This window comes from Haliaeetus leucocephalus, unplaced genomic scaffold (assembly GCF_000737465.1).
Source record: "Haliaeetus leucocephalus isolate CR32 unplaced genomic scaffold, Haliaeetus_leucocephalus-4.0 Scaffold1, whole genome shotgun sequence".
Taxonomy (NCBI): Eukaryota; Metazoa; Chordata; class Aves; order Accipitriformes; family Accipitridae; genus Haliaeetus; species Haliaeetus leucocephalus.
Genome location: NW_010972437.1, coordinates 16598450 through 16621650, shown reverse-complemented (window position 1 = coordinate 16621650; position 23201 = coordinate 16598450). Strand labels below are relative to the sequence as shown.

General features: G+C 38.7%; 1 protein-coding gene across 2 annotated transcripts in view; it reads right to left on the bottom strand.

The window, feature by feature from the left end:
- Positions 1-6803: 6803 nt before the first annotated feature.
- The window catches only part of RBMS1 (RNA binding motif, single stranded interacting protein 1), a 150041-nt gene continuing 133643 nt past the window's right edge, over positions 6804-23201 (bottom strand). Inside the window, exons 7-14 of one of the 2 annotated variants that reach the window (XM_010567751.1) lie at positions 20843-20949; positions 19906-19955; positions 19717-19810; positions 16544-16594; positions 14276-14386; positions 13519-13599; positions 12188-12272; positions 6804-9301 (exon numbers count right to left, since the gene is read on the bottom strand). In XM_010567751.1, the coding sequence (XP_010566053.1) occupies positions 12195-12272; positions 13519-13599; positions 14276-14386; positions 16544-16594; positions 19717-19810; positions 19906-19955; positions 20843-20949 (572 nt within the window). In that variant the 3' untranslated portion in view covers positions 6804-9301; positions 12188-12194. Of the gene's footprint in view, positions 9302-12187; positions 12273-13518; positions 13600-14275; positions 14387-16543; positions 16595-19716; positions 19811-19905; positions 19956-20833; positions 20950-23201 lie in introns of both variants that reach the window. The other variant, XM_010567741.1, reaches the window with a different exon arrangement.

Sequence of the window (23201 nt, the reverse complement as noted above, 5' to 3'; positions counted from 1 at the left end):
ATAAAAAAAAAACAACAGAGAAGGAAAGCTTTCAGATCTGAAATTTGGGGGGAAATCTTTTTTTTTTTTAAATTTATGTCTTTTTCTGCCCAATCCTCATTCAATATAGAAAGCAATCCTCAAAAATTGCAAACACACGCTTGGATCAGTTCCTTTTCCAGAAATTCAAGTCTCTGTCTGTGCTCTGTTTAGCCTACGGCTAGGGCGTATGCAAAACAGAGAAATACTTTATATTTCCAGACTTACAGTATTTTTATTCATGACTGTCTATGAACTGTCCTATTTGTTCTGGTTGCTCTTTGGGTCTTTTATTGTGCCTGATACAGCAATTTGGCCTGATGCAGAAGTGATTCATCCAATTACTTTGAAGAGTGACAAAATCCCCGGCAGAGATTAACAAATGCTTCTTGTAGTCTACATCTAAGAGCAAGATTGTGTAGGTCAGAGTCGCTGGCCTTGCCTGGGGCATTGATGGTGCGGTGTAAGAATGAGTGTCCAGCAGAACGAGAGGTGAACACAACTGTCTGAAACGCGTAGGCAAGCCGATTCCCCTTGACCAAAAGGGATGCTACAAAAAGCTTCTGAGACTTGAAGCACTAACATCCCCTGTGGGTTATGGTTAATTTATTCATTAGATTCAAGCTCTACTACCGATAGAGACAAGGCTGCAAAAATAACTGTTTCTGTTGTCCCCTCCTCCCACCTTCCCCATCTGTATTTTTAACCTGGATAGATACGTAAGAAGTCATCTTTAATGACCACTGAAAGGTCTTCTTGAATGAACTTTGCAAAAATGAGCAGCCTTCTCTGTATCACCCCAAATACTTTGCCTAGTTTTGTTTTGTGGTATAGATTTTTCATTTAGCCCCCAAGATATCAATTTATTTTCAGAGCTTTATTTACTTCCTGAAAAGGTATTTGTTTCTTTTACTCTGTGTTTTGAATGAATATATTTTTAATTGTCTTGGCTCTTACGAAGATATCATAATAATAAAAAGGATGGTCCCAAGAGTATGAGCAAATAGACTGGCTTTGAGTTAATGGGAAAAAGGTTTCTCGGTCTGGTCTGGGTTGAATCTTTGCAGTCTGCTTGACTTCTCCAGAATTCCCTTGCTGTTTGGCTTCTCTTGTGTTCATCTGTCACATACAAGCTACTTGTCAAGTCTCCTTGACCCTGCCTGGAGCACTTGTGTTTTTGGTGATGATGTGGTTTTGATTAAATTCTTTTTTTTTTTCTTTTTTGCTTGCCTGCTGTGCAGTGAAGGCACCCTTACGCATTTCATTAACCAAAAGAAAATTACGCCTTTTTTTTTTCCTCTGATAAAGACAACCCTATGCTGTCTTAATGATGAGTAAAACCACATTATTAGAAATGTGAGCACTTGCACTGTATTGTGCAAAGGCAGGATGAGGTTTTGCTTTTAATAACAGGTAACTATAAACGCACCATAATTACGTACTATGAAAGGGGGTGCGCCTTTTTCATTCCGGTTCATGACGAAGATGCCCTCTGGTGGCTGCAAGATAAGATGTTATTTAAGCTCTGCGGTAAGAGCGGCAGCAGTGGGACAGCTGGGGTGCGGGGGTCTCCCCCTCTGTCCCCCCATCTGCACTAGCAGCCCCAGGCAGCTGCAGCGGCAGAGCCTGAGCCCAGGCCAGCCCAGAGCGTCCCGCTCGCTCACCTGCGTCAGTCCGGTTAAAAAAAGGATGGGTCCCAATGGTTGGCTTTGCCGATGAGCGCAACGTTGCTTAGGAAATTAATTGCAGCCTTGAAACAGGGCAGCACCATGCACTGCAGGGCTGATCAGATGATCGCCATCTGGAAGAGATGAGCTGTGCGTACGCTTACTGTAATACAGGCAATGGTATGGTTTGTCCTGAATTGTTTTCCCAGAGATGACTGGCTAGTTTCATCTGCAAAATATTTTCAGGAGAGGAATTCCTGGAACGGCACAATTTATTTTTTTTTTAATAACTGAAATCTGGATTTTCAACACTTCAGTACAAAATTCACCCTAGACCGGAGGGTAAAGCTTTGCTGTTTCTGGAGAAACTGCAATGAAGATGGAACTAGACCGCTCACTTGAATACAAATACAGTTTACTAAGAAACAACTTAAAAACCAAGGGCTCCCACTCTCGTATGCAAGCTCACTTCTCTGCTGCTGTCTTTCTTCAGTAACTTCTGTGCTTCTTAAGAGCTCGTGGCACAGTGACTGCACTAGTGGCAACGGGCCGTTTACTATGGGAAGCCTGTGACCTGCTGATGAGCTGCCTCCTTCCCACTCAGGTATGAACCCTCTGCCCACCGACAGCTGGAACTTGTTGAACTATGGAAAGCGAGCAGAGCAGGGCTGAAGGAGGTCATGAACTTGTGATACACGCAGCTGCTAACTTCTGGAGCATTTTATTCTATTGAGCTTAGGCTGGCCTCTCTTAAAGCTGCTCGAAACCTAGTTTTCCTTCTGTTCTGGCGCAGACAGCAACACTTGGAGCTCTCTGAACACCCACTCCTCCAGCTGCACTTGAATGATGTTTTCTTGACAGGAGGAAGACCTGGAGCACGTCACCCCCTCGCTGCAGCCCCTGCCATACGCCTCCCTCCCCTCTCCCAGGGCTGTAGCTGCCTGTGCACCAAGGCCCAGCTCTGACCCAGCCCAGCTGCCTAACCTTGCCTCCGACTGCTGAAAAAAAGCTGTGAGAAGGTCTGTGGAGAGGTAAGAAATGTATAATTACAGACGGAAGTAGAGCTGTTGGGACAGGATTGCCAGTCGCTCAAGGATTCAGGAGGGAAAGCAGCAACATGGAAAGGTATAAAACCTAAAGGAAGAAGAGTGAGGCTAGTCAGGCAGCATCAGGTCGGTTTGTTGGGACAAGCCATCGGTGCCAGGGGCACTGACGGAGCTTGGCAGAAGATGGAAATGCAGCAACACTGAGGGTCTGCTCCAGGGAGCTGCCAGGACCAAACCTTCCCCTCCAGCCCGATGCCTGCCTGGCCGGCAAAGCCACCCTGGGTACCTTGCTGGGTGAGCGTGCTCATGCTCAGCCTAACGGCTTGTGAAATCCTACCCTTCTTTTCTTTTCTGTGGGCTAGTCAATAAATAACTGCTTTATGCGCCTAGTTATTTATATTCTGCTTACTGATTATCTTTGAGACTGGCTAAGGATACCTGAACAAACAGATACAAAAGCAAGGCTGTAACAAATACCTGTAAATACATTTTCATACTTTTCACATTCACTGGAAGGCAAAAAAAAATTAGCATTTTCTCATTGGTGGAAAATATTTCCCATTGGGGAAAGACTGAAACACACAAAGCAAAGGTGATTTTCTATTCGTGCTTGCAAAAAACTAAAACTATTTACCAAAACATCCTATTTACTAGTAAATTTTCTCTTGGCCTTCTTTTAGACCATTGTTTTACTCCATTGCTCTTAAGTGCAAAAACATCAGCCCTGCATGTGAATTTCAGGTGGTGAAAATTCCTACTACAGATGACTTCGTTAGGGCCAGCAGAGTGTACATGCAGAAATCATTTTCCAAATGTTTTTTTTCCCCTTGGTAACGCTAGCATGCTAGGCTCTAAAACAATAAAGCTACTTAGAAAGCTGCCTGAGCAGGTTGATCTGAACACCTGTAGTGTGCACGTGGGAAGTCTTTAGGGTACCACATACCTTCACCCTTTTAAGTTCTCCAAAAATCTCTTTCTATCCTCGTGAAGCTGTTGAAAGAGATCACGTTATTCAGCTGAAGGGAGACCGATGAAACACAGCAGAATTCAGACCACCACTGATGTAAGTACTGAGTGAGGGGATACTGTTGAGAAAAGCAAGATAACTTAAACAGGTAAAGCTTGCCTGTTGACAAGCTGTTCTTTCTTCTTGGACACGGAAAAGTATCCAGTAGTATTTTCCTGTGATACGGTTTCTTCTTTACTACAGAAATGGGCCGCACAGGTTTCTCAGATGGCAGATGCAGTTAGAGCTGTCCTGAAAAGGAAAGACTGACTCACTGCACATGCGGGCTTTTACACACTCCCTCTGGTCACTGCACTGTAAATCTTTGCTGTTCTGACATCAGCTTGGCTTTTCTTAGTAGCTGGAGGAGAAGTTGCCAAACAGAATAGGTTTTGTATATCCTAACCCCTATTCTGGATAGAATTAATGGACCAAATCTGAAAGCCAAAAGCCTCAGATTTGTTTGGGTTAATCAATGCCAGAATTTGTTGGCTAGGGAATGATACAAATGATCTTTCACAGTTGAAATCAGTACATCAGTGTTGCAAGTGTTTGGAAGGTAACAGAATACATGTCTTACATGCCACCAAATAACACACTGGCTTCACAATAAGACACTGCTGGACAGGATAGGATTTAGTATCTTATTCCAACACATGTGAAAGTTTGCAAATAATTTTGGAGCGGTTGATCAAAGCAAAAGGAACAAGTGCAGTGAAGCGTGCACAGGAGGAGTGGGAGTACAAACTCATATAAATATTCTGGCACATAAAATGCATTTCTCATATGATGTTTCTGCGGAAAGTGAGGTGGCACACTTTTAGTCAATCATCAAGTTTGTCTGGTATGGTGGAAGTACCATAGCATAAATTAAAGGTAGAAGGGGAGAGCAAAACAGCACTTTTTAATTTTTTTTTTCCTGAGAAAAACTGAAGAGTACCAGGAAAGTGCTTTAGACTACTCTGACTTACTCCACAAATATTCTAGCCCAATATGTGCAAACAGTCATTATCAGGGCTCAGCTGATTAACAGTACTTTGTTATGCTGCTGTTAATGCATTGCTTGCACTTGTCTTGCACCTGCCCGGTGTAGTTAATTTAGAAAATAAAGGTAGAATTTTGTTCAGCGCCTAAAGAAACGCCACTTTCTAATCACTAACAACCTACAAACAATAGGGTCTGTGCATGATCTTGCACAAAACATTTTTATCAGTACAAAAATCATCCTACATGAATATGATGCTTATTTGTTAACAGGTAAAAAAATTTATTAACAGCATGTTTGCAAGTAGGGTTCAAAACAGGTTCTATGCAAGAGGATGGAGTCAATGTTTGAACAAGTCAGTTGGTAATAAATATGATGTTTATTATATATAAAAAATAAAAGTATATTACATAAAGACATTGCATTATTGCAGACTGCCTTATAGACGTGATACACATGTCCTTATTATATCAGGCAAAAGATACTAATCTGCAAGCATTCATTCTTATCAAATACATTTGGAGTTACAGTAAGAGAGCTAAGTTTATCATAGGGCTAATTAGAAAAGCAAACAGATAGCAAAAAAGCCTTTCTAACCTGCATTATTCTGAGTCTTTTGTAGTATTCATACTTAATTAAAAAAAAAAAGACTGCTTATTAATCTGAGATTAATTCAGTATGGTGCTGAACAAGAATAATATAGCAAAACCCTTTAAAAGTTTTCTGTATTCATCTTCCCATCCATTGCATTTTAGACAGGCAACATACTGGGCCAGCATTTAAATTACCACAAAATGGTTAAATGGTATTTTTTTCAGTTACAGGAGTATAAATGTGTTTAGTAGCACACAGTGTAAAGTTTTTTTCTCTTCATTAATAATAAGACCCATCATCGTCAAGGATGTCTTTATTGCATAAGCTAATGTAAATCAAATTTCCTAACCTCTAGGGAGTCCCTTTCGCTAGCTCCACTGTAAACACATTTATTCTCAGTATCTTGCATCAGTATCGCGTGACCGAAAGCTTGGGCTGCGCACTGCCTGCAGCACGACCCCAGCTGACCCACCCAGCAGGCTGCCTGGTCCGGCGCGGGGTCAGTGGAGCCCTTGGGATATGTCAAAACCAGGTGTATAATGTAAAGGACCGTCTCCCAAGAGGGAGAGGGTTCTCCAGGGCAGCACGGCCTGCGGCAAGCAAGCCTCCCCTTTGCCCAGCCGGCACCGGTGGCAAGGCGCAGGAGCCCGCTGGATCACCCAGCCGCTGCGCTCTGCCACTGGGTGCACCCTTGGGCACCCAAGACAAGGTCAGAGCCCCTCTCCTGCCACACACGTCGATACAAAGCTACGTCGAGGACCATACAATTGGTAAAGCACTTGGCTGAGGAGACACAATAGTTTGTATTTTCCTCTCTTTCTTCCCAAAGCCTTGCTTTGGGCAGAGCAGTCCTCTATCTCATAGACACCACCAGCAGCAGTGATCTTGCCAAAAGGATAATAAAATCAGAGACCACCTTTAAAGAAATAAACTGCTTAAAGATTGCAGCTGGAAGGCAAACACTTGGGATCATTTTGAATTCCAGCGAAGTATCACCTCTGCTCTCCAGAACTGGGTACGCCAGCCAACACTACTGCACTTGGGAAGACGAAAGCGCTTTTAGGCAGCAGTTCAATGCTACGAACTACCAAAGTGACCCTCCATCTCCACCCTTACTTCTAGAAAACTGGCTTGCATTTACAACTGCAGGGTGCGGGCCTGGTTACATACAACTCTCCATGTGGGCTGACATGGAGGACAACAGAGTTCTTGCATTTAAATCAGATATTTCATCATATATTTTATCATATATTTTTCATACGTCTTTTCCTGTTTTGTCTGAAAGAGTGACTTTGTAATGTGGTCTGAAAGAGTTAAAATTTGATTGTAACATAAGATAGAGGAGGGAAAAACCCAGACTGTGAAGCAGAAAGCAACTCCAAGCACTTCAAAATAAACGCAAAGGTTTTACCATAACCTGTTTGGGTTTTCCCCCAGTAAAGGAAGGGCTGAAGGAAAAAGACAATACATTTTCTTTTTTTTTTTGACCTTTTTTATTCAAAAGTTTTCAAAGAAATAAAACAGAAAAAAGCTAACAATCTAATCAAATTTACAGTTCAAAAATGTCTTTTGGCGTTTAACAACAAGTCCTAGGAAACAAAACTACAGAGTTATCTTGAACCGGACAAATAAGTTACCACTGGCAAGTTTGTGGCACTAGTAAAACAAAAATAAAAAATTAACTCTCTTGATCATATAGATATCTCTATGAAAATCTTTTTTTTTCAATCTGTACAAAAGGTCTTTCTTCATAAATTAATTTTTTATAATTTAATGGCTGTCTACTATGTGATGTTTAAGTAACTGATTATTTCTTTATGTACAGAGGTTAAATTTCCCAAATCTTACCCAGACAATGAGTATGGCACTTAGTTCAGACATTTCTGGCAGCAGCTCTTCCCTCCCTCTAACACAGCTATCATACTGCAGTTTTAATTAACGCAAAAATATCAAGTAGTGAGAGATCCAGGTTTGGAAAGTTACCAGATACAGGCAAGGTGCTGCAGGAAGTCTGGACTTTTACAAAGCAGTAATATTCCAGGGAGCATAGAACCAATAATACCACAACTTTTTAAAAAAAGAAAAAACAAAAACACATCTCTTATGACTATGTATTTCACTAGAATCTACACTTCTCAGAGCAGCAATTTACTTTTGAAACTATGAAATGTCACCGACATCTATACTCCAATACTCACACAAAATTTAAAAACTAAAAAATACTTGAAAGAAACAACTGCTTAGCCCTAGCTCCCGAGCTAGGATGATTTGGTCTGTGGAAACAGGGAGGGCCAGCAACCTGTCCCATTACAAAAGGAAATAAACTTTGAGGTAGATAACTGATCATATACAGCTGACCAGAGAAGTACACAGTTTTGGAAGACAACTTAATTTATCATTTGATTTAAAACATATGCAATTGTAATAAAGAGCTTTAGTAGCAGTGAATTATCTAATATGTGAAGTACAAATAACTGTGTATTTATGAATCAGGAATTTCATAGTTTCAAAATTGGTTTTCTTTACACTTAACACTTGTAGTGATGATGTAAAGTGTGGCACTGCTTGGATCCAAGTCTTCCTTCATGCTTTTGTGTCCATACATCAATTAAAATTATAAAACCTAAATGCAAATGTACAAAAAAGGCACATTCTCCTAACCGCAAACTGGTCCGGCAAAAATAAAGAGTACAGAAGACATAATGCTGAGACAAATCAGAATTATTGGTTACTGGCTCTTTGTTCTTTGGTAAAGTTACCTTTTAAAAGTGCCAAGTCTTTTTATTTTTATTTACCTACTATAGAGAGCTAGTACCCAATCAATTATGCTTCTACTTACATCTCAGCGTATGTTTGAAAACGAGTCTTTTAGCTTTTGCCATTTTGCTGTAATAGCAACTTTTCTGTTTGCTGAGTCTCAGCACAATCCTCATCCTAAAGCACTATCATTAGTATAAAGGAAGGACAAAAACATTCGGTGATATCCCCACCCCAATCTCTCTACTCTACCTATGCTAAAACTAGAACATCAAGTTAGTTTCTGAAAAAAAGGCAAAAAAAGATTTTACATTGCATCATACAGCAGAGTTCCTAAATCATTCAAACTACCAGAGGGAACTATTGGCATATGGCCTTACAAACAATTTATCCTATTAAAATTTCCCCAGTCAGAAAATGTGTTTCACACAAAACATTTTTTCCCCTCTTGCATTTCACTACCTTACATATTATGTGAAAAATCATTAAAAACACTTACTACACATTAAAAAAGCCAAATTTTCAGCAATTTTTATTGACTACCTTTAAAAGCCCTATGCTGCTGTTTTACAAGGCATAATAGACCAGCTCATTTGGTCGAAGCATTCTACACCATTAGTTTGGACTACTTACTGAAACAGCTACAGCATTGAAAGATTTAAGGCAAATTGGAATTTATAGAAAAGGATAAGACACTTCACACTACATTAAAAGAAAAACAGAAAGCTAAAAGACCAGACACTATAAATGCAACACTGCACTAAAGCAACACTCACACACTGCAAGCACAGAACATCATCTTAGATGTTTTACTATTTTAAACTTCAGAAAACCCATTTAATACAATTTAAAAAAAAAAAAAAAAGAAACAAACAAAATAAAAATAAACCAAAACACAAATTCTGTCATGCACGTGAATAAGTCTTCGTGGTCATCTGTGCATACCCAGAAATTTGAATATTTTTTTTGCGTCATAACACTTGATAAAAATTTTTTTTTTTTACTAAAATAAACCTGTTCATGGGAACAGCTACTAGATGAATTTAAGGTTTTTCTTATGCACCTTATAGAACTTATAGCAAAAATAGTTTTAGTTGATTTCATTATAAATAACATTTTCAAGAACCTGTGCAAAACTGTCAATAATTCCTAAAGCACAATTGATCAGTAAAATCCATGATTGTTTCAGCCTTTGCACCCTTCTCCAGGCCAGGTCAACACTGGACATCTGTAACACAGAAAGGTCAGAGCTAGAGCGGAGTTAAAATCGCACACTTTTTTTTCCTAATGCAGCTCTCCATAAAACTAAATAATTTCCAATTTTAGACAGCTGTGAGAAGACTAAGTGAATCCGGGTACAAATTTGAGAAGTAACAGAGGTGGCACTCAGGTGCTTGGCCCTTCCCAAGACGAAGCTCCCCACCAGCATACAGCCTGTATTGTATTTTCCCCGTCTATCTCGAATACCCGTTCAGCATGCAGAGTTCTCACTGGGGGAACCGTGAGACTGCACTCAAAGCTATTCCCCATCTTTGTTGTTTAGCTATTCTTGTTCCATTTTAATTGACCAAAAGTGGCTGAGTGTGTGAGCTTGCTCCTGTGGCATGTCCCAAGGCTTTTGATCTCTGGAAAAGGAACACAACTTTCTTTCGGTGCAGCCTCAGGAAGCTATGTGCAACAGCTAATGCAGAGACAGCTACTGTGCCTCCACGATGGCTAATACTTAACAGCGATTCAGGGCTCATTAAATTTGAAGGAAGACTTCTCGATTTACTGTATTGGCTTATATTGCCATATGCGTTAAAAAAACCACCCAGCTAATGAAAAAAGCTTTAGACAATTTTTTGAATTTCTCAAGGCAAGACAAAGTCTGGCATGTTAAGGCTTGTACATTTATAGGTGCATATGTAATTACAAAGGGGCGAGGGGTTAAGTTCCTTTGACTATCTTCACATAGTAGCAACTTTTTGAAAAGAAGCTACATAGTTATTAAATGTAGCAGCCAAAGGAAAGATGCTGTGTATTTCTGACTGACTGCATCCACTTGTGCAAATGTGCTAGTTGTCATTTACCTCTTATTTATGGCAATATGTATATTGACTTTTAATAGGACATTCCCAAAAGTGCTGCATGTGCATTTAGAAAGAAGCTGCAGTTTGACAATAGTAACGAAGCCACAACAATTAAGAGACTGCAATTAAGAGACTTGCCCTGTATTTAGGGCAAGAAATAACTGTCAGTTCCCTCCCCTTCACCTGTCTGAAAAATGACAAGTACCAACATGTTCCAGGGACAGAAATACCAAATGCCATACTCTGAGGCTGAATCAGCTGAGTAATATTAACCTCCCCACGTGCCCACTGCCATAACCACCGCTGACGTAGATTTCCCTGGCTCCTACTGCATATGAATACAGGTAACGGTACTTCTCTGAAGAATAAAATTGGAGGACTGGCTTACAGCGAACACACAGAGTCGCTCACAGAGCTTGGTATTCTACCCAGAGTCTTCATTACAAAATGTGTCTCAGATGGCAACACATCTCATCCTTTCAGGAAACTAAACGCTGCTCCTCCTGCCTGGCCCCAGTCTAGGGGAAAGATACTGACAGGCTGGGAGAGAGACGCAGGACGGGGACATGACATGCAGGATTACGCTTCGCTGTCTACCACAGACCTCTATTGGTAAGGAGGTTTTACACGCCCACAGGCAAGACTTAAGGCAAAAAAAAAAAATTCCTTGAAAAGCGGTTAACACCAGCCAACAGCCTTGGCATGGGAAACGTGCAGGAGCCACGATTTTGACACAAGGAGATGGATAACGAGAAGAGCCTGTGGCTTTGCTTTCTCCCTGCCCTGGAAGCAAATCAAGGATGTGGGCTTTCTCTAGATGCCAGCATTTGGCCAGACTACAATAATAAACACAGGTCATATGTTGCACTAGGCGGACTGTGCCATCTGTTGAATGTGCGAAGTTTCCCTATTGGTTTGTTTCTATCTTTACATTCTTGAACATATAAGAAATTGTTATGTCAGTAATGGGGATGAGAGCAGTGTTGTCAAATAGCACAGCTGACCTGCAAAATCAAAGGTAATGCCGAAATCTGTGTACTGTTAGATCTACACATTTCAGGGAGAATATCCCACAATTAGAAATTCTTTGCACATAACAGATTATGATTTTTGAGTATCTAATAAATGTGGTGAAGGCTGTAGAAGAACCCTTCTAAGACAGCCTCTAGTACATTATTGCAGCTGAATGGAATTTTTCAGTTTGAGGTCTTACAAAATTTTATTTAAAAAATCATGTAGTCAAATTTCCTGGCTTACAAAGCACTTAGAAAAAGACGAGTTAAGGAAGAATTAAATTCCAGAATTTTAAAACATGGAACATGGGTAAGGGAATGGTTAGTGCAAACAATATTTTCAGGATGGCAATCTATAGAAAGCAAAAATTTTGCATGGAAGGAGTTCAGGTAAAGCTAATGATTGGTTAGTAAAGAAAGGCCATGCAAGCAAAACCACAGCAAACCTGGAGGAGGAAACTAAAACTCTGGAATTAGAGCCAAACAGGGACGTGGATTAAAAATTAATTGACAAAATTCTGGACCAAACTGCTTTTTCCTAGAATAAAGGATGAGCAGGGAAGTCTTCAGGAGACAAGGTCAGCAAGCATTTCCACCAGACCACTCCCCTACCTGTGGTCTGTAAGTCAGTCGCAAAGCTGCTTCCAAATATTACATGTACCACAGAATTGTATAAATACAGTTCCCTTTAGCATTGTGATTTTTGTATTTTTGCACTAATTCATTGTTATTCTTGTATACAGCATGCTGCCAAGATGAACAAATTAAAATCCAACATAATCCAGTTATGCTATAGAGAAATTATTAAAACACTATTACTCATAATTCGTTAACTCACTTCTGGAACCTGTACTTCCTTTCCTGGCTTCTAACTCTGGCCAAGTTCAAATTAACTTCACTGCCTGTCCCCAGATATTATCAGTGTTATTTAGATGACATAAAAGAAAAAACTTTAATACAGAACACCGTAAGTTATGAAATAAAATATCTTTGAATTCACATCTTTCATGTGACAAGATGAGCCCCTACCTCACAGTTACTTATTTTGCTGATACGTATATGGAGAATGGTCACTGGACGTCTCTACTGTAACCTGTTGTTGACCACTGGCTTCCTGCAAGTGAAAAGGAAGACAAGACATGAGGCACAAAATCAGGCAGCATTATCTGCAATCTCTATTTCCATGTGACTCATGCAATTAACAGTCTTCAAATCTTAAGTCTTTCTAACATTTCTCAAGTGGGGTGTTCCAAATTTGAGGTGTTAACTGTGCATTGATTTACATTTCAGAGAAATAAAATGATCATGCAAACCTTGTATTTCCTCAGCTGCTTTGAAGATAATTACAAAAACCCACAAAACTTTGACATTGTAGAAATAAATACACAGAGGGAGCAAATAACTGCTAGTATATTGTCTATCTGCAAATGCAAAAGAACATTTTGCCCCTCTCCTTTTGAGGGGCAACGAGAAGAATGAGATCTACTTACCACATGGACAAACACTATCGCTTTGAGTACCGTGATGTGATTGGCACTAGGCCACACAAAGAACTGTAGCTGGGACTTTGCACACAGACCGCCCCGAAACCACGGAATTAATTCAGCTGATAGTGCTCTGGCAGACAGCACGATCAGCTAACTACCAAAGTCCTATTCCGACCCACATGGGCAGATGCATAAACTGAACCAAACAAGTTCTGGAGTTTTGGGACAAACAGAGTTTGAAATGAAATGTTTTTTCTTACAGGCTCTGGCAGAGACTCTCTAGCACTCATCCTGAATACAAGAGCTGCAGCACACCTTGTCTAGCTCCTCTGTTAAAGAAATACTGGTCTATGAAAGGGTGTAAGGTAAGTCAAAAGAGTAGACAAACTATTGGCTACCATTTAGTTATGCTCTTCAAGGGGACTTGCAGAGGGGTTTATTAGGCAAATATGCACAGTATCCTGAGATGCCAGGGTAAAAACAGGATTCTTTGCAAAAAGTTAGAATCACGGTCTGTTGGCAGAGAAGTTTGCTCACAGGAAAACTAAATGAAAGATCAAAACTACAATATACCCCCTAGCTTGTTCCTATTGGAAGTTAGGTTTCACAAAACACAAAGTTCATCTGAGCTATGCTTATAGAGAAGACTGCTCCAAGTACTGTACTGCTACAAGTAGAGGTCATTCTTTGTTAACAATACTCGTTATACTGGTTGAGAATAATGACACTTTATAGTTTTAACATACATTGTATTCGCAGTATATTCACAGTTACAATGATAGGCTTTAAACAGTAGTTTTCCTAGCAAAAAAAATAATAATCTAATATCATATTCATGTCTCTTATCTCTGGTCTTTTATAAAATATACTGACCTCAACAGGAACCGCTGCTGTCTGGACATGTGTATATTGGGGTATGTAGGCTCCTTGCATAGCTGTTGTGGCTGGCATGTACTGGAAAGACAGAGTCCATTAAGTCGAGTTAAAGTGCAATGTAAATTTAAGAGTATCCAAAATGCCTATCATTATATTGTTTAATAGATATTGACTGTTTCCCTAAAGCAATACAGATGAGAGAAAGACTTTTGTATCTGAAATTAATAGGCTTTTCAGAAAAGTGAGATACCTTCTTTGAGAAAACTCAAATTTAGACTTCAAAGACTAGGTAAAGGACTTTACCTTCTCTATTAATCGCAATCATCATCTTTTCTTTTTTAATTCTATTTGCTCAGAAAAGAAGGGTCTTTCAGTTTAGAAGCTAGCCTGTACCTCTTCTTCTGGTTTAGTTTCTGTTCCACATTTTGTATTACTTTCTGCAACTCTGATCACCTGAAGAGTAAAAACAACCATTTTCTCTTTTTCGATACAACTCTGGAGTTACCTCCTGGGGTCCTTTCATTTGCTTTGATCTATTTTTATTTACTCATTTCCAATTTCTGATCAGCTAATAAACTGAATAAAAACTGCTTAATATGATCTAAAAATGGAGACAATTCTTAATATTTTATTGGATGAAAGACTACTTAAAGGAGTACTTTTTTTCTACATGCAAGCTGCACATGCATACTGTGATCTACATGTAGTATTTTCTGGTTGTGTAAGTTCTATTTTGTATTAAATTGCTACATACTGTTCCAGTACTGCCTAATGAAAGATGACTCATCTGCTGTGTCAGAGGGCTTATCATCGACGCAGGTTGTAGTGACATGGTGTGGTCCATGGAGGGAGTCAGTACAGCACCCTGTTAAAACACAGAAAGAAAGAAATGGTTGCGGCAACACTCAGATTTTAATTACGTTTTTGATTTGGGAGTCTAAGTATGGGCTGTCCTTCCAAGGGGATATACCACAAGAACTCTCCTTAATCCCAGGCACTGACTCAGGACGCAGGTCTGGGACATTCTGAATATTGTACTCAAGCAGATGTGTTTTGCACAGTTTGGTAATGGGGTAGGAACTGCATTGACTTCCTATGGAACACGCAACTGATGTACAATGCACTTGAGACACCTGCTGAAAACGCTTTGTAAAATATGAGTTCCACCAGATGCTAACTTTAAAGCAAAAATCTGCACACTACCAGGTATACATTCACTTAGCTTAAGCTTTGGAATTTCAGGCTTTAGGAAGAAACTTTTATCTCATCTTTAGGAATGGAGGCTTTGGAGGAACATTTGTGTTAAGAGAATTCTACCGGTCACATGCAATGTTCACACACAAGACAGCTGCCCTACTTAATGGCTGGTTTCATTAGCACACAGGTTTTAGAAGAGTGGGTTAGCAATGCTGATTCTTTGTCTAAATACTAGCTACTGTGATGACCTTTCTATCACTCCTGTACCATTTTGTTAACTTCATAAAAAGTATATGTTGAATTTTTAAACACTTGAGATTACTAAATACAGAGGGCACACTCATAAAGTTTTCAGAGTAATCTGAAATGGAGGGTTATCAACAAGTTTCATTTTACCAATCATGTTCTACAAAAACACATTTCCAAATACTTTGTATGACTTATGCTTGCAGAAGTGTTGATTAAAATTGATGGAGGCTCAAAACTAACAGAAATAATTGCAGCGTACTGAAAGCCAGTATTTTGAATCAATAACTAATCCTTAAAAAAGAAAAAAGAAAAGAAAAAAAGAAATTCACAGAGTATAGTTGGAAAAACAATCATGTGATCAGTGTAGATGAAATGAGTCACAGGCACATCAAACACTAAAAGAATTTCCTGTCTGTAGACTGCAGGGTTCTCTGCAAAGCAAATGAGCAAGACAGCACCAGTCTTTGCACAGGCCAAAACTGAACTTAAGTCAGGAATCTAGATCTTTATTTTCAACTGTGAAATCTCATCTTGTATACCTGTGAAAACAATACACCTTATAGCATTATAACATATCAACTTGTGTCTTTCACAGCACGATTTGCAAGGTGTTTTTTATGAAAATCTGTGTTGATAGAGAGAAAAGTTTAAAAAAAGTTGTGTGCGTGTGTGTTTAACAGCAAAACCCACAAATACAACAACAATTAAGTGTGTGAGAGGGTGTTCTGGTATAGTATCACCTTCTCTGCATGCACAAGAAGAAAATGTTCTGCCAAGAAGATTTACATTCTATAATCTGCATGGAGAGGTTAATTGAAGTCAAGACAATATCCTTTCTATATCTGGAAACAGACTTGTTTGTTAACTACAGGAGTGCGTATATTAAAGTGCCTGTTATTATTTGTAATGCTTATCTCAAGAAACCTAGTAAGTCTCAGATATAATGGTACTTAATTGGCAAACGACATAGATAAGAAGCAAAATATCATGGGAGAGTATAGATTAGAATGCCTGACAGTCCAGTACAGATGCCACAGCCAAAAGTGCAGGGAGACTAGCACTAGTCATGAGCAGTGAAGCCAGAACAAGCTATGCAGGTTTTCTAAAGTGAGTGCCCATAATGTCATTTATATCACTACATTCATCTGTCTTTCACAAATTATCCAGTCTGAACTACGTTAGACCCATTCTAAAACCTTGGGTCTTCAATTCCAGCTCCTGATAGGTAAACAGTATGTAAAACATTGGTATTTGCAAAGTTCTTCTCATTTAAATAAAAAAAAAACAAAAAAGAAAAAAAGAAAAAGTTTCCGCAGGATGCTGACTTGGTAACTCTAATTGTCCTCATCACCTTGATACCCTGAAGGCAGCTTTGTTTCTTTCCCTAATAAAATGAGGCCCAAATTCAGGTTACTATCTTTGTTGGTCTTTTCATTTTGATCCATGATTTAATCATGATGTAATTGTCAAAACTCTGGAAGTAATTGGGCAGGAATTGGCCTATTTCCTGTTGTTTAAAGTATGTAAAGTGTTCATACAATCAGTAACACAACAACGGAGAAGCATAAAAACTTACTGGGTGCTGCATTATATATGGTTGAGGCTGCATCCAAGAAGGACTTTGAACCTGGAACAAAATCAGTATTTTATTTTTCGTTTTAGTCATTCTTTTCCTGAATAATCCAACTGAGATATAGTAATAATGTAATAAATCATGTTAAGAAGCCCCCTCCCTTATTCATTCACTTTTTAATGGAATTAGTCACTCTGTGGAGCAACATACCACATACACCTTTCAGAACAGTAGACTATGATTTTAGTGCAGGTCTCAAACTTTATCAAGGACACTGAAAGGGTTCAAATAGGTGCATGAGAGATTTCTGCTGTGTTGAAAAAGGAGGCACCTTCTGCCTTGATCAGAATAAAATAAATTATTGGATTTTCACAAGGGAAAAAGAAACCAGAAATTCTGCTGGAATCTTATTCCAGGAACAAGGAGAAGATTTAGAAGAATTGTCCTCCAAGACATTGCGGTATGTTATTCCCAAAGCACAGGAAGAGAAGGTTCTGGTGAGCATTCCTGCTCTTGCAACTAGCATGTTTTCTCTCCAAAAACACTGGCTACCCAAATACTTAAATTGAAGTAGGATGCCTAATTTTGCATGACAAGGTAAATTGAAAGGATTAAAAGGTAAACTAACAGATTACATGGTTATCTTCGTTAAAAAGAGCTGGTTGCAACAGGTCTTTGCAAAGTGTGCTGCAAGAAATATTAAAGGTAAGAATGAAAATGTTTCCTCCCCACCTCCTCTAAGTATGTAGGATAAGGCAGGATTCTGACCTGCACTGCATATGCGGAACTGACTCAACCACTGCTGCTGGACATTTAAAGCCCCTTACACGACTCTACCATCATTCCCAGAGTCCTGTGAACAGGACAGACAGATGACAGTCTTGAAACAATCCAGGTGAGGTTATTTTCTGCAAGATGGAAATATTTCTTCCCTCCTTATGTACTGACTTTCAAATTAGAGTTGTTTTTTTTCTTTTTCAATCAGAAAAAGAGCTAACAGAGTTAAAAAATGGAAAACACTTGAACCCTCCCTTTCCTCAGGGAAAAGCTTAATGGCAAAAATACTGGTACAGCCTGACTAAAGTTTTGGCTAATCTACTCATACTATGATAGTAACTGGCTTAGTACCATCATATGGGTATACAGGAGTTGCAGAAACAAAGTACAGCCAAAACTTTATTAAATTTGTTTACCTTTAATAAGAATAAATCTAGGAACAAGTTATACCATGCCTCAAAGAAAAAAAAAATAAATCATGCTCTTGAGATACGTCCGGTTGTGTAGATGACAGAATGCTACAGGTTTCAGTGAGAAGGGATCAGTAATGAAGATGTGACTAATACTCAAGTTGTGAAACTCTTCTGGCCAAGAACCTCCTTCCTCCTCAATACAGAACACTTGAATTTAATTTTCAATTCCTATTACTGTGGCACTTTAAGCATAATGATGTTAACTCTACCCACAATAATTTAAGCTCCATGCCATGTATATTGGAATACTGGCAACAACATTTCTGGAAACATACAGTATTGTGGTCTGCCTACCTCAATAAGCCCAGAAAAGTGACACTATATTCTCAAGGAGTAACTTTTACTTGGATTGTGAATATCTGAGAGTCTTATATTGATATTGATTATTGATTTTAATAAAGAACAGCAGCTAATTCTACTGAATGTTTTCCTGGGTAAGAACTTGCTATAATTTTTAGAGGTATTGCTGTATAAAGCAGAATGATTCAATATACTGAAAAATACAGTACTAGTGCTGTCTGCCAAGAGCAAACATTTTGTTGCATAAGTCACCTCAGAAATTAATATAAAATTAATCCAGCTGCCCTTTACCCCAGAGTACTCTGTTTTAACTCCTACATAATGCTTTGCTCGCACAAGAAGGCATTAGACCTCCAAACTAATATTGGACAATTCTTCCTCATTCTTCTCTCCTGGAATGAGAGGGTACAGGGAAATTTCTGCAAGGGAATACTGACCAAATAGCCCACAGTGCCTCTGTTTGCCTTCTATATGCCTTCTCCCTAGCCTTCTATATTCATTTTCACCCATAGTAAGCTAGAAAACTCAGCACGTCTCTCTCACTAAAAAGCAAACAGCCTCTTTTCCTTCCCCTGACACAGAGGTAAGAATTTTCCAAATTTAATTAGTTTTGGTTATTTATGACCTGAATCACTGATGTTTACTTCATCTATGTGTTAAACAGTAAAATGCCAAAATAGCTGGTCATTTAGCTTACACTGGGGTAATTAGAGTGTCTCAAGTAGTAATTACAGAGCATACACCTGAGACTGCCATACTAGTTACATTAAATGCAAGTTGTTTGTAAAGTGAAATGTACAATGCCCTAAAATTGGGCAATTCCGAAGAGATTTATATCAAAGTACAAAACTGTTCCCTATAATTTCTCAGCATGTTGAATTGTTTGTCAATATCCCTTGGTGGGGACACAAGATGACACCTATCAAAATTCCTTTTCAGGAAGCTTTGGGCTGGGCTCTAAGAACAAAAAATGTACATGATTCATGTTTTAATTTATTGTTCAAACTAAAGTAAGTTTTGGTTTAGAAACACAGTTCTAGACTATTAAATGCTTTACTCCTAATATAAAAGCACTGAATTTGAATGCTAACATAATTTGAACTCTGAACTCTTTTAAATTTCCTTCTCTAATGTCAAGCAAGTTTCTGAATCCTTCTTAGTGCAACTTTGTAACACATTATTGTTGGGCTTCCCCCCCCCAAAAAACAACCTGGAAGAAAGTTAAAAAAGCATGGAGAAATATCTTTGAAATAGAATTTAATTAAATCAAGAAGGTTTTAAATAAAGAATAATTATTTTAAAGATATATTATTGACATTAAAAGAACTTGACCAAGAGAAAACGAAAAATCACACTTGAAATGTAGAAGTGGCTACAAATACCTTGGCCATCAGCACACATTAGAGACTGTTTTGCAAGACACCATGTATCTCATTAAATTGCTGTGCTTCCTGAAACAAACACACTCTTAGTTTTTAAGGCCATCATTTTCATGCTGTACAGCATGAAGATGCCACTTCATTAAAATGAAGCATTATTGGAGAATTCATAAAACCACAGGTAGCAATTGATAAATAAACATAAGCTCTGATGAACCATTTCAGCTACAAAGTTCTAAATACAAACCTGGTATGTGGAAACCGGAGAAGCAATATATGGCGTAATAGACGTCTGAGTGATCATTCTGTTTGCTGTAATACTGTAGGGTGATGGATAAAATCTAGAAAATGCAGAAATATTTATTAAATGGCAGTTCTGTGCACCTTCCATAATGCAAACATTCTTCTTTTCTTAGCGTGCCATTATTTAACATACCCATTTTGTAAAGCAGCTGTGGTTGGATCATACGTGAGTGTCATTCCAGCCTTTAAAAAAAAAAAAAAAAAGGGGAGAGAAAGAGTTGACAAAATTCATTTTGACTGTAAATTATTTCTCTTACTCTTTCTTTAGTTGTATTATTCTTAACTGAAAATTTGTATTGAAATAGTTTATTGCTGTAAGTTAGGGAAAGGTTAATTGACAGACGTAATTACATAGCGAAGAGAATCAGTGATATTTGCTATGAATACAAGTTTCCAAGGTCCCAGCCTGAGGAACAAAATGCAATCTATGAAATACCTGGCTAAGAGAATCTGTGTGTGTTTGAGAGGCAGGGTTTGAAGATGATTATGTTAGGGTGTTGCCTACGCATATTAACTATATGAACGAATGGGGAGTGCTGTTTTTCAGAAGACACATTTGAATTTTCTTGTCTCATATAAATGAGGTGTCTAGGCTTGCTAACCACAGTAAGCCCATGAAACTATTATCTTGAACATTAAAGATTAAAACAGCCGTGACAAAAAAAAATTAATGCTGCACTGCATTGGTATACTGTTTTAATCTTATGAAAGTGATGTGCATTTCAGTGCTGCATAAACCAAAGGATTATGTACTACATGTAAATAAAGTTATGTTTCAGGTAGTTTTATAATATGAGAAATCTCTCAAGCATATTCCTGACTAAGTTGAAGGAGATTTTGTTGTTCACTTTAATGAGGTAGGATTTAGCGTTTCGCATTTTGCCTTTTTTCCTGTTAAGAAAGATACGGTTAAGTATTTTATATAATTGCAAACTGTCAGCTAAGAGTTGCTTGCACATTTATAATATGCCAAAGAGCCAAGCCAAGAAGTCTCAATGCCTATCATTTTCATAAGTATTCATTATTGTACACCCACACTAAAGCTTGAAGGGAGGACTTACAAGTCTCACCTCGCCTTCTCTGTGCCATGCTCTTCCATTCTGTATATATTTATTCTGATTCTGTCTCTTTTTCTGCCCTCCATCGGCAAACTTGCACAACAAAGGTTCTGCAGGAACTGAGAAGAAAAAAGAAATATTAGTTGAAGTAGCGTACATGCACAGGTGGCCAGCACTCCAAATGAGGTATGGTTTTTAAGTTATATTCCCAATATGACAGTTAAATAACACGGACTCATACTACAGCATCCACAACTGTTCTGCATAGCACAAAGATAGCTGCCACACACAAACAGAACATCTGGAATGCTTTATATTTTTGATTTTAAACTACTGCTCCTAAAACCTGTTGGAAAGAAACATGGTCTGTATATCCTGAGTATATGTCTGTTAGTCTGGGGATGAATGAGAACTGCCATCTGAATTCTGAGCTTTGCCTCCTCAGAGGTACATCTAAGGAAGGTGGAGAATAAATCTGGCCAAAGGCCTTTAATATATTCCCCCCGACCTTTGGAGGTTTCAGTAATGTCCCAAAACTTAAACAGTTCTGCTCATCCAGAATAGCAGAAGAGCTGGCACAGTACCTCCACTTACTCTAACCGGCAGGGTGGAGTGGGTACCTTTATCTCCTGCCACCTTGCGCTGAAAAAATGCCATTCCCTTTTTCTCTCTGCTCTATAAAGAACACACAATGCAACCAGAAATTCTTCAAGATTTTTCTTTTATCTTGGTTTTTTTGCATACTGTCAAGAAATGGTATTGCTATACTTTTTTTAAAAAAATTCTTTTGCATAACATTATCCTGACCATGACTTCAGTTTTTAATATCAAAATTAAAGCAACAAAAAAGAAAAGTTTGCATAGTATTCTTTCCCTGTTACTATCTTAAACTGCAACAGTTTCCACGTACCTATGGCTGAAGCACAGCTCTGCTACATCACACCACACCCTCCCTAATCACAGGGTGGAAGCTCTGTTCTGACTTGGATGTAACGCTTCTCTGCCAATAATTCCTGACACATGAGCTGTCTAAGCTTTACCATGACACTCCTCCAGTCATTCTCTGTTTGGAAACACCTTCAAGAGACATGGCTGGATCTGAAAACATGCAACTTTCCAAATGCAGAGTAAACACATGGGGTGGGAGGGCCACCCACAAAAAAACAACCCCAAGAAAAATTTTAGCATATCTGTATCATGCCACAAAAAATCTATTAGTATAACCATGGCCAGTGCTGATGAGCTCTTCACTCTGTCTGCATTTGCAAAAGATGATTGGAATTGAAAACCTCAGAGACTTATAACCTGGCAAAGAGCTGGACTTGTAAAACTTTGGCACAAAACTGGTACTAATGGCCAAGTCATCCCTGGCTTTGGATGGCATACCTAAAACACTAGCTCTGTTTCTACTGGGAAAATAGCCACTTCCTGCATGATACATCTTTTGACAGCCTTCTCTATAAAAGATGGACGGACTGGGAGACAGAACTGGTATGTGGTTCCCTGTTTCATCTCCGACACTGACCGCACACCCATCAGACTTGTACCTCGCCTACCCGTGCACTGTTACTCAGCAGTCAAATAACTTCAGTATCAGAGAGTCAGACTTTAGTACTAAACATGACAACTGACTTAATTTAAAAATGTATTATCTTACAGAGAATGGTAATTAAAATCATATAATCATAAAATAAGCCAGGGAAAGGTTAGGCTGATGACACTGGAAGAAGTATTGGAGACCCATGGACAGTGGAGTCAATGCACACATAAATAACAGAAACCCTAAAGTAGGAGACAAGCTGGAGAACATTGTCTTCAAAATCTTGAATTTCTGGGGGGATTTTTTGGCATTCCCAGAATTGAGTTTTGCTTTGGGGTCTTCTGTCATGAGAAGCAACTTCTGTCTCGGCATATTTGGGCCAAAAAGGTACTATATCAATACCCTGTTGGATAATTTGATGTTACTTTATAAAAGCTAGATCCCAATAACCTTGGTCATATCACTCAACATTTTAATCCACATACAGTTCTGTTGAAATAAGAGGAATTAATCTCAGAAGATTAGTCAACACGGGTAAAATTGTCAGGTTCTGGTATGAAATTATTTTGACTCTGACTTTACACAGTGAAAAAAAAAATCCATCAGAAAGGGAAAGCTGAGATCCAAATACTGAAGTTAACTGCCTTAAATGAAAAAAACCCTCTTCCCTAAGTTGAGTACCTCTGGCTACTCAAAAATTATTTCAAACCATCTAGTATTGTGGGAAACATGTATGACTTCCAAAATACACACTATAAATTTTTGGATGAAGTCAAAAGAAACTGGCATGAGAATGGCTTACAAAGACATCAGAAAATACCTAAAGGTTTC